The following is a 12,974-nucleotide window of genomic DNA, read 5'->3' as shown; positions in this document are numbered from 1 at the left end:
AAAAACAAGTGCGTATTATCCAAAACTAACGAATTAGAGGATGCAAAGCAAAAACTTATTTGTCTCAGTTTAAAGACAAGCCCAAAACACTTATGAACTCTTGAAGCATTTTTTTCAGGCTACAAAATTAAATAATGGCCACCAGATTTAGTCAACTAAAAGAAAAATGTATCACAACATGCCTATTCCATATTTTTCTCACTCCCAATGGAAACAGTTTCTATCAGAGAACACAATACCTTAAAACTCTTAGCTTCAAAGTATGAACTATTCAAGGTACTAACAATATTATTTCTCAATTTATACCAAATACTTACATAACCTCTACCTATACATACAATGCTCTCACAGAACCGGCTCCTCCTCATCACTGAGGTTTCTTCTTAAATGTCACCATGTCAGGTGTCCCTAATGACCCATCATATTTAACTCAGCACCGTCCCCACATCCATGACAGCATGTAAAGCTGCACTGGCCAAGAAACCTACATGCAGTAACAGAAATATGCCATACCTACGTTGTTCAGTACAGGGTCCACCATATGCATGTGACTATCGGGCACGTACAGTATGGTTTGTACAAGTGAAGAACTAAATATATATACAAACACACAATTTACTTTTGTTCATTAGTTTGTTTAAGGAACTAGTTTCTTATTAAAGTATAGTTGATGTACATACGATATATAAATTACAGGTGTACAGTATAGTGATGCACAATTTTTAAAGATTATATTTCATTTATAGTTATCAGAAACTATTGGCTATATACCTTTGGTGTACAATATATCCTTGTAGCTTATTTTATACATAATAGTTTGCACCTCTTAATCCCCTACACCTATCTTGCCCCTCATCCCTTCCCTCTCCCCACTGGTAACCACTAGTTTGTTCTCTTGGAAGCCACCAACATGTTCTTCAGAATGTGAATGGATAAATAAAATGTGGTACATGCAGACAATGGGATATTTGGCACTTAAAAGAAATGAGCCATCAAGCCATGGAAAGACATGGAGGAACCTTAAATGTACATTACCAGGTGAAAGAAACTCAACTGAGAAAACTATATACCATACAATTTCAACTATATGACATTCTGGAAAAGGAGAAACTATGGAGATAGTGAGAATTTTAGTGGTTGTCAGCGGGATGAATAGGAGGAACAGAGGAGGTTTTTAGGGCAGTGAGAATAGTCTGTATGATACCATAACGGTGGATGCACATCATCATACATGTGTCCAAACCCACAGCACATACAACATGAAGAATGAATCATAATGTGAAGTAACCAATGTACTAATAAATGTACCACTCTGGTGGGCGATACTGACAACTGGGGAGGTGATGCACAGGTGGGGGCAGAAGGTATGTGGGAAATCTCAGTACCTTCCCCTCAATTTGCTGTAAACCTAAAATTGCTCTGAAAACTAAACTCAATAAAAACAAAAGGTGAATTTTATGATATGTGAATTCTATCTCAATAAAAGAGCATGAGAAAGTAAAATAAAATGCAGAATTTAGGGGCATCAAATCCCACATCCATCTTATAGGAGTTTCAGAAACAAAAAAAAGGATGAAACAGAGGTGAAGAAATGATAAGGAAACAGGAAAGCTAAAGAGAGGCTGAAGTATTTAACAGACTAACTGCCAAAGTAAATTAGTAAAAAGAGGTATCTAGACACATTCTAGTAAAATTCTGCAAGCCTGGAATAAAAAGAAAAAATACTTTTTCACTGAAAAACAAAATCAAACTAGTCACATTACGAGAGAAAGAAAAAGACAGGTTGGCCCTGGAGTCTTCCAGAACTACATTCAACAAGTGGGAAAGAGAAAACTCCAAAGCATGGTCAGAGCAGAGTGTGGCTAGAAGGTCTCCTTCAGCCCACTGTGCCTGAGCCCTGAACCACAGCCACAAAGCTTCAAGGAGGGAGTAACTCCAGAACCAGAGCCTCTGAGAGATAGTCTTAAAAAAAAAAGAAAAAGACTACTGAATAATGAAATCCAATCAACTAAGAGGCAGAGCAGAGCAAAGGATTTACAAATGGAGAAACCGCATTTTAAAAATTGACAATGAGCATTTACTTTATTAAAGTATCAAACATTTACCAAAAATTAGAAAAATCCTCCCCTAAATTAATATCAATCTCAAGGGACAGTAAAATAATTTTTTAAAAGAACAAAGTTGAAATCATATTTTCTGATTTCAAAACTTACTACTCAAGACACTGATATTCACACAAAGACAGATAAATAGACCAACGGAATAGAAGAGAGAGCCCAGAAACAAACCCTCACCAGATACAGTCAAATGGATTATCAACAAGGGTGCCAACACTATTCTATGGACAGAGGACAGTCTTTTCAACAAACAGTGCTCGGGAAACTGGACATACACATACAAGAAAGTCAAAATGGACTCTTACCTAACACTGTATAAGGAAATTAACTCAAAATGGAGCAAAAACCCAAATGTAAGAGCTAAAACTACAAAGCTCTTAGAAAAAAGCTATAAAAGTTTTATGACATTAGACTTGGCAATGATTTCTTGTACATGACATGAAAAGCGCAGTAAACTAAAGAAAAAATGACAAGCTGGGTTTCACCAAAATTTAAAACTTTTATCCATCAAAGGACACTATCAATAGAGTGAAAAGGCAACCCACAGAACAGAAGAAGAGATTTTAGGTCATATACCTAGCAAAGGGTTAATATCCAGACTATACAGAGAACTCCTATAAATCACCTATAAATCAACAACAGAAAATAAACCCAATTAGAAAATGGGAAAAGGACCTGAACATTCTCCAAAGAAGATAAACAAATGGCCAATAGGCACTGAAAAAACGCTCCACACTACTAGTCATCAGTGAAATGCCAAACAAAACCACAATGACGTACCACTTCACACCCATTAGGATAGCTACTTTTATTTAAAAAAAAACAAAATTTTAATAGGAAAAAAACAAAGAGGATGTAGAGGAACTGGAACCCTCATGCATTGCTGGTGGGAATGTAAAATGCTGCAGCCACCATGGAAAACAATACGATGGTTTCTCAAGACCATGAACATAACATTATCAAATGATCCAGCAATTCTACTCCTAGATGTAAACCCAAAAGAACTGAAAGCAGGAACTCGGACGGATATTTGTACACCAATGCTCACAGCAGTACTATTTGCAATAGCCAAAAGTAGAAGTAATCCAAGTGTCTATCAACGGATGAAAAAAGAAACTGTGGTATATACATATGTGGAATATTATTCAGCCTTTAAAAAGCATGACATCCTGATGCATGCTGCAACGTGGGTGAATTTTGAAAACATTAAGGTAAGTGAAATAAGTCCAACACAAAAAGACAGACATGTGATCTCACTTATATTAGGTACCTAGAATAGGGAAATTCATAGAAACCAAAATTATAACAGATTAGCAAGGCCTGGGAGGACAGGGAATGAGGAGTTACTAGTTAACAGGTAAGAACCTCCATACAGGATAATGAAAAAGTTCTGGAAACTGATAGTGACTGTGGCTGCTTAACATGATGAATATACTTAATGCCACTGAATTAAACATTTAAAAATGGCTAAAATGGTAGTTTTTGTTATGCATATTTTATAATTAAATTTTTTAATTAAAATATTATGCATTATTATATATGAATTATATCTCAATAAAGTTGATTGGCAAAGTTTATAAAATTTTATAAATACCCACTGTTGAAAGGTCTAATAAAAGGGCATTTTTACACACTGACTGGGAATGAATGTTGATACAATGTTTCTGCAGAGCATTTCAGTAGTTTATCAGAAGCCACAAAAATATATAATGCTCTCTATCCCTTAGTCCTAATTCTACGAATCTGCCACAAGGAAGAAAAGAAAAAAAAAGATAGGCAGAAGGATTTAAGCACAAAAGTGTTCATCAATACATTGTTTACAATATTGTAAAACTATCCCAAAATAAGGACAGGGTAAATAAAATGAGCAAATATTCATAGTTTATAAAAAGAAGTGTATCTTAAAAAACTTAAATAACCAATAACATTAAATAATACATAATGTATGTTATAAAGGGAAAAGAAAAATACATAATATATGTTATAAAGGGAAGAGAAACTTACAAAATTATATGATGTTATTTTGTTATTCTATATGCTGAACAAAGCCAAGGAATAAACCTTTTTCAACAGTGATTATCCCCAGCTAAGGTAAGATATCAGATGGTATCCAGGTGATATAAGCCAGGTTAGAAAAGACCTTCCTGGAAGAAGTGGTATTTGAATGGAGAAAAGAGAGTAAAAGAAGTCTCTAAGCAGAGTGCTTGTCTATTCATCATTTTCCTCAAATTAAAAACATTTAATCTTCTATCTAAAAAAAACAGAGAAAACAGTAGTACTTGGAAAGGAGTAAGAATGGTCTATTTTTTGAAAAGTCAGCAGGGGGCACCCCATTCAAGGATATAATTTAAATTTTAGCTGAAGTGTTAACAATTTTGTTGGTTTCTTTCTAGTGAGAATACCACAAACCTTCTCAAAGTTTTACATGCTCAAAAATGACCTAAAACTCCTGTTTTGTAATGCTAGATTTTACCTTGGGAGAGTAACACTAGAAGATATTTAAGAATAATTGCCCAAAAAAGTGTTTTGTGAACACCTGTTGTTTCCCCCATATTTTGCCAGTATGGAAAAATAATTACTATCCCACCACTAGCACATTTCACAAAATCCCTTCACCTTGTCTTTCATGTGCTTCTCCATAATGCAAGATAAGTAGGCTTGGTAACATCAACTACAACTTCCAGACCCCCAAAATATATGAAGCACCCTCTAAGGACTTGTGCAAGGTATTTCATATACTTTTCTCATTCAAAATTTAATTATAAAGAATATATATGCATGTAAAAGTGAATGACCTTGCTGTACACCTGAAATCAACACATTGTAAATCAACTGTACTTCAGTTTTTTTAAAAATTTAATTGTTACCAAAAATCTATGAAGCAGATACACTATCCCCAATTTACAGATAAGGAACTGACACTCAGCAGTTATGGTAATTTCCCTGGGGGCAGATTTGTGATCCACACCTACGTCTGTCCGAATCCAAAGCACTTTCGTCATCCCACCGAGACTCCCAGGAAGCTGAGACTCAGAAACAGGTCATCATCTGACCAAGTCTCACTGGCGACCAGAGCCTTCTAACACTTTATCTCATGTGCTTTCCACCATGGCATGCTGCCTCCACAATAAGCAAGGACACATCCTTCCGTCAGGAGTCTACAGGTCAGAGTCTCATTAGATTGTTTAAACCATCTTAAGGAAAAACAGAGTGGCATGGGAAAATTCTTTAGGAAGCATAACTAATTAAAACACACGGATAAGTGTATTTGATAAAAGAATATTCAAAAGAGTAATGATTAATAAATTTTCCAGACATATTATATATAGTATTCTAGGATTATATAAACTATTAGCATAAGGACTATTTTGAAATCTTTTTAAATTTACAGTTGGGATGCTTACAGAAACTGCCTGTGATTAAGAGTTGTCATCACTTCAGAATATTTTCTGGGAAGTATTTAGGCCTATGTAATTTTGATAAACATGTTTTAATGACTTAATAAGATAATGAAAAATAATTTATTAAAATATAAATGTTACTTACATATCCCAGTTTGGAGCTATTCGCAAATGCTGGATTAGCAATTGGAACTAGAAAAAAATTAAGATGTACTTCAATTGTGACATGACACAGAAAGCGACCGCTATATTAACAAATCAAACCTGTATACAAATGACATGCAAATCATGCACCAAGGAAATATTTACAAAGATGCAAAAGCACTGAATATGTAAGATAAAAAATAAAAACTAAGAATAAGGACTTTCAGTTTCTCCAACTCAATTATATTCCCTAAATTTGCCCCAGCCGCTCACTCCACACACACACACCAAGTATCAAATAAGGAACTTAATCAACTTAATAATAAGGAAGCAAATCAACTTAAATTTTTTCAAGCCGGTTCCCAAATGAAGGTCCACAAGGGAAAATGCCCCCAACTGCTGTAACTCCTTTCTGAGGATGACTTTGAATGCTCTGCCAAATTCCCATGGTTTCATCGATGAACCAAGAGAGTCCAAGAAATAATATTACCGGGAAAAAAGGACCAAGGAAAGTCTTAGAGATTCAATTCTCCCTTCAGTGTCCCATCAGAAACCTTGGAGTTTACCAGGAAGACCCAGTACAAGAGCCCCACTCCACAAGGGTAGCTCACTCCAGCAGCTGATGCAAAGATCTCTACCTTATGACTTGAGAGATTTAAAAAAAAAAAAAAAAAAAAAAAAACCTTACAATTATTACAAGTTAACATAAAACGCAAGCGGAGTGTTACAAAACAAGTTCAAAAACACTGTCTACTCAACTGCTTTTAGATGTGAGCATTCAATAGAGGATATTTTAGCAAACCTAACATCTTGATCTATCACTTTTTTCATTGTAGTTAAATTATGATTTCAGCGCTTGCTTTAATTGCCATAGAAATACGAAAGTCACATGCACAAGGCCAGTGCACTACCTACCAGAGGGGACTGGAGGAGCCTGGTGGCCACCTCCCTGTGACTGGCCACCACGCACAGATAGCAAAGGAGATTGAGCTTGGCTCGGGAGGCCCCCGTGCTCTTCTCGGTGGAGTCCATCTGTGAGCACACTTGTTGCAGAAAGTCATTCCAGTCTTGGTCTTTTAGAAATACTAATTTATCCACTGAAGAGGAAAGAAAATATTCAAAGTGGCTATCATGTGAAAAAGGATTGCTGAAAGCATTACAAGAGAGATAAAAAGGAACACAGAATTTCAATAGCTAAGATGAGGACCAAAAAAAAAAAAATCACAGCTTTATACTGTCAAAACCAAAAATACTCCAAAGATGTCACTACTTTTACGTCCTCTTCATACTCATTTCTTTTACCTATGGAGACTTTCCAAATTATGTCAATGGAAAACTAGGCTCAAAAAAAGAAAATGAGATGCCTCAAGGAGAATTATCCTGCCACCAATAATATAACAAAAATGCAAAATTAAACTGTACTATGAGAAAACAAAATGGCCTTTGTATAAATAAAGCAATCAAGCCTTCAAATGTTGGAAAAGCCAGAAATTCTACAGTTGTTATAAGGTTCCAGTGAAATTATGGGTAAACATAACCAGGTTAATATGATAGCCAAAATCATCTGGAAATCCCCCATCCAAATCCCCATATAAACAAAAGACAAGAACTGGGAAATGAGATGTCATCTAAAATTAATACAGTTTCACATAATTCCTATCTTTAAACAAAATAAGCTATAATAATGATAATAATAATAATAATTTCCTAAAATAACTCAAAGTAAAGGGGAAAAGGGAAGGAATATTACTTTGAAATAATAATCCTCTAGGTTTTCATAAACAGTGCTTCTACTTGGCACAGTTTATTTAAATTTGAACATATTTTATTTTGAAGTTATTTTGATTTGATACAGATTCTATTCTAGTTATGATCAAGAGTTTTTTTCTGGATCTAGTTTAACAGCTTAAAATATAACTTAACAAAATACACCAAAATTTAAGGAAAAAAGTCTTATATTCACCCTAAATAAGACTTTCCATTAGGAGAAAGGAAATGTAATGCTCATCCTTTAAGAATCTCCAGAACCTACACCATCCCCACAAAAGTGAACCATCTGACCCTGTTGTCAACTGCCCCACACCCTCAAGTCTTCATTCTGGTCTCCAACTGTCTGCACCCACAAAAGCACAGATGTTGGAAATTCAACCAGCTTTACAAGGGGGAGGGCAGGGGAAGGGCCCACTCATTCATCAGGAAAACTCACCCAGCTTCATGGGAACTTTCCCACCCACAAGAGTACAGCTCACACCCCAGACTCAGCCGAGCAAGGCCAAAGCCTGGCACAAACAGACTACAGGTTGTTTCTAACTTATATGACAATGCCCCAAGATTACAGCCAGTTGGCAAGAAAATGAAAATGTGGCTATTCATAAATAAAATATTCCATTTGCTATTAAATTTCTTATTTGTATCTGTCGGCCATGAATCTAAGTGCTTGATAAGCCCTTTTTGACCCTACCTGAATGTGCTGGTAGATGCAGAATCTTTGGATCAAATTTAATTGGTGGCTGTTTCATTATCTGTGGTTAAAAACAAAAACAAACAAACAAACAAAAAAAACCTTCTCATATCAGGAGACAAATACCTGTCTCTGTCCTTTATCAGATTATAACTCAATGAGGACAGAACATTGTAAAATTTGTCACAAGAATAAGCATTCAACAGAGCCCTTTCAGATTAAAATATACAAATACAGATAATGTATAAAACTAAAATTACTTCAATTGACATCTGCAATAAAATAAAGCTTCATGGCAAAGAGTTGCCCTATCTTGGCTTACTCTTAAGCTAATTTACCTTAGGTTACAAATTCAGTCATTCAACAAATATTTATTGGGTACCTGTCAGAGTGAGGCACTATGCTAAGTGCTAAGAGGGATACAAAGATGTAAAAAGCATGACCCTATTGCCACAGAGCTGACCCTTTGGTTGAGAAAATAAGACACACACTTGTTAAACAATAAAGAACATAAAATATTTAATTTGGGGTGAAAAACAGATAGGACAGAATCACAGACAAAATATTTCACAGAGAAATTTTTCTAAAAAACTAGAGACTACAGCAAGGACTTTAGGTTGATATAGTCAGGGCAGGGTTTCTGTAAGAGCTGGAAGGTGGGCTGAGGTCTTGCCGAAGGGTTAGGACTTGATGGTTGAATTAGAGAAGATACCACTCCATGAATTAACAAGCATATGATTTTCTTGAGGAAAGTGAACGAAATGTGTGGTACCTGGGTCAGTGAATTTGGAATAGCTGGGGAACTTCAATTTGAGACTTTAACTTTAAAATGCAACCATCATTTCTATTTCTAACCTCTCCAATATCCCTCTATACAGCATTTTTCAAATGTTCGCTGGTAGTGTTCTTGCCTAAAACATATAACCTCATTCTAACTCAGAAATGCTTAGACAAACCCAAATTGAGAGACATTTTACAAAATACTTGTCCAGTACTCTTCAAAGTGTCAACATCATGAAAGACAAGGAAAGAATGAGAAATTACCACAAGACCATGAAAGACAAGGACAGACTGTAGGAAACTAATGAGGCCTAAAAACCGAGATGTGGGATCCTCGAACGGAAAAGGGACATGAGTGCCACAACCAGTAAAATTCGAGTGAGTTCGGTAGTTTAGTTAGCAGCACTGTACTCAGCGTAATTTCCTAGTTTTGCTAACATCCTATGTTTTTCTACAATATTAACATTAGGAGAAGCTGGGCAAAAGGTAAACAGGACTGCTACTATTTTTGAACCCTTTTTCTGTAAGTCTAAAATTAGTTCAGAATAAAAAATTTTTTTAAAAAACTAGGGTTTCCCAAGAACAACTATGGCTATAAAAAGAAAGAAACGGAGAATATGGTCAAAAGATAGCACAAATTGTTCTGGAAGTTCCACTGGGAAAAAGCTCCATTAGACATTAAATTTGGCATAGTATACAGGTACTCTGCCAGATAACTCATAATAAGAAATAGCTACATTATGAAAAATAGCTGCATAATCTACATTAAATGTTGTCTACCTAGTCAATAAATAAACATATATCCAAGAACCCATTTGTTCTCAACTGTAGTAATGTTCCCCAGTGAGATGAGAGGAAACAGACATCAATTAAGAAAACAGACACTTAAGAAAAAAGGAAGCAAGAAAATCAAAATAGAGGATAGGTGGTGAAATGTAAGTGGGCCGGAGACTGGAAATGAATAGAAAACAGAGGAATGCTGAAAAACTAGGTTTTGTTTAAGGAGCGTAATCATTCCCTAGAAATACAGTACTGCATTCCGAAAATGTGAGGCAACAAAAATCACATAGGGTTACAAGTGCACTGTAACCATGACTGCCCACCATCGACCGTGCAGCCCTGACAGCCCACGAGAGGGTGTGGTCTCCATGTGACCTGCCAGCCCACCCCAGCCTGGTGAACACTGCTCGCTGACATCTGCCTTCACAGCATCAGTGACGAGAATGTTTGGAGTGATTTGCCTAGTACTATGGAGAAATGAAGGGACTGAGGCTAAGGTCTGAGGTCTACAAGTCAGCATGGGCTCCTCAGCCCATGAACTGGTGGGAGGCAGAGCTGCTGCCGAGGAGGAAGAAACCTTATCACTCCAGCGAAGCAGAAAGTGATGCAGGAGGAAAAGAGGGTTACAGACAGGGTGGGAGTTACAAACGTAGACGTGTCACACGAATGAAATAAAAGCAGACAAGAGGAACTGGCAAGAATACAAGGGAGAGGGCACTGGGAATGAAGACACCACACAGATTTCGGCCCTCGGTTGTTCGGGCGTCTTTCCGCACCTTGGGATTGTCGAGAATTGGGGTGACGACAAGATCTGAGTCTGTGTAAATGAGCTCTCTCATCTGGGACTCCAGGTCCTGTTGACTCAGCTGCCCACTGGCAACCTGAAAGAGTAACAAAAGCTCGACTTTGTTTCTGTGACCAGGGACAAGCTTTAAAAGACAGAGCTAATAAGATGCTGAGCAGACACCACTGAGAAAGGTCACCTGTGTCAACGGGCCTCCACTGCTACTCAAACCGCTTCCACAGACAGTCTCATCTGATCTTCACACAAGTCCTAAATCTTGTGCATCAGTATCCCCATTTTTTACAGATGAAAAACACAAGGCTCAGAGAGAGTACTTGCTCATGTTTACCACGAAGGCCGGATAGGACTAGAAAACAGACCTTCTATAGTTTGATTTTCTAAACTACAGTGAAGCAAATCAGATTTTCAATTACCAGCATGGTTTTAATCTTTCATCCATCAAACATTAATCAGTTTATTCCTGCTTCACAGAATATTCAATATGAAGTTAAAATTACAGCATAAAAACATTTCAGACTGAAGTACTGACCTTTCAAGTATTAAACCTAATTAAAGTGGAGTTGACACATAATGAAAACGATTAACCAGATGTTCGCCATCCGTTATTCCTGAGATGTTTCTTTGTGCTCTCCTTAAACACAACTTTTATTCCCAGTGCTATGCCTTACTATTTCATAGCAGAAAAAAAAAAAAAAAAGGATTTATGCATTAAGAACTTCCACTGAAACACTGACCAACAAACTGCTAACCAGAAAACCAAATCAGCCATGTGAAAGATAAGTAGAAAAAGGTATTACTCAAAACTGAGGTAGGGGCATGAGCTGATCAAGTTCCTTTGCAACTTAAAAGATAAACATATAAGAAACACGTGAGGAATATGTAAAGGAAGAAACTTGTAAAAAAAAAAAAAAAAATGGTTAAAGAACACGGACTTTTACAACAGAAAGACTTGAAAGAAAAGCCAAAATGAAATCAACTGAAAAACAGTGAAAAAATAATCTAAGAATTGGTAAAGTAGACCAATTAGAAAAGTATATTTATTATATGCTTATATATTATATATTAATTTCATATATATAAACTGAATGTATGCACAAATAGCAGGTTATAAAAATGTAACATCCCATTCACAATAGCAAAAAATAAACTTGAATAAAATGAAGTGCTCAGGAATACAGTGATCAAAAACAGTGAAGACTTACTAACCAAAAAAAATTACATTATAAAATTGTTTTCTTGCTGAAAAATGAACATGTATGTATAGAAGAAGGGAACAACTCTTCTACATATTTCAAGTGTTCTGTAATTAAGTAATTTTAATTGAATAAAAATGTATCATTTTAAAAATTATAAAACTCCCTTATAGTATTTATTAACATTTGTGTAATTATAATTATGTTTCTATAATAGCAAATATAGTTATTAATTTGTTAAGTATTCTCAAAAGGATTACATACACTCCTCTACAATAAACATCTGGTAGAAGAAATTCAACATCTATCACATTTCAGAATGCATTTTTTACCTTTACACTGATTTTCTATCTCACATATAATGAATTATTAGCACAGTGAGATTTTATTATAACCTATTTACATTTCATTTCAATGCAGAATTAAGTTTCACATGGTTCAAATGCATTTCACATTACATAAAAATTACAGTAACAACTAAAAGCAATTACATCCACCAAGCAGTAAGTACAATAAAAGATAACTTGAAAAAATTTTAATTCAAAAATGTGTCTGCACTCAAAACTGTGATTGAAATTAAAGAAGATTTCAATAGCAGCACTATTTACAATAGCCAAGACATGGAAAAGACCTAAATGTCCATCGACAGATGAACAGATGAAGATGTGGTATATATATACAATGGAATACTACTCTGACATAAGAGAATGAAATAATGCCATTTGCAGCAACATGGGTGGACCTAGAGATCGTATTAAGTGAAGTAAGTCAGAAAAAGACAAATATTGTATGATACTGCTTACGTGGAATCTAAGAAAAAAATGATACAAATTCTAATTCCAAACCAAAAATAGACTCATGGACATAGAAAACAAACTATGGTTACCAAAGAAGAAAGGGTGGGAGAGGGATAAATTAGGAGTTTGGGATTGACAGGTAATTAATATATATAAAATAAACAAAAAGGACCTACTGTATGGCATAAGAAACTATATTCAATTTCTTGTAATAACAAAATGGAAAAGAATCTGAAAAAATATGTATGTATGTATATGTATAACTGAATCATTTTGCTATACACCTGGAACTAACATTGTAAATCAACTACACTTGAACACAAAATAAATTTTAAAACACACACACACAAAGGAAACCTAATAATAAAGATCCTATGCTCTTGGAGGAAAACTTGATACTGTTAGCATGGCAATACTCCCACACTGCCCTAGAGATTCAACACAATAACACAATTGCTATCATAATCCTAGCTGGCTTCTTTGCAGAAACTGACCA

At 35.4% G+C, this 12,974-nt stretch overlaps 1 protein-coding gene across 5 annotated transcripts in view; it reads right to left on the bottom strand.

Annotated features, from left to right (window-relative positions):
• The window catches only part of ULK4 (unc-51 like kinase 4), a 437,172-nt gene that overhangs the window by 399,157 nt on the left and 25,041 nt on the right, over nt 1-12,974 (bottom strand). For all 5 annotated transcript variants that reach the window (XR_012500063.1, XM_074345160.1, XM_074345161.1 and 2 more), the window contains exons 13-16: nt 10,460-10,564; nt 8,124-8,184; nt 6,578-6,759; nt 5,664-5,710 (exon numbers count right to left, since the gene is read on the bottom strand). Coding sequence is in view for 4 of the 5 variants with exons in the window: in XM_074345160.1 (XP_074201261.1) it covers nt 5,664-5,710; nt 6,578-6,759; nt 8,124-8,184; nt 10,460-10,564 (395 nt within the window). In the remaining variant the exon portion in view is untranslated. The remainder of the gene's footprint in view (nt 1-5,663; nt 5,711-6,577; nt 6,760-8,123; nt 8,185-10,459; nt 10,565-12,974) is intronic.

This window comes from Camelus bactrianus, chromosome 17 (genome assembly GCF_048773025.1).
Source record: "Camelus bactrianus isolate YW-2024 breed Bactrian camel chromosome 17, ASM4877302v1, whole genome shotgun sequence".
NCBI lineage: Eukaryota > Metazoa > Chordata > Mammalia > Artiodactyla > Camelidae > Camelus > Camelus bactrianus.
This window is presented reverse-complemented; position numbering and strand designations above follow the sequence as displayed.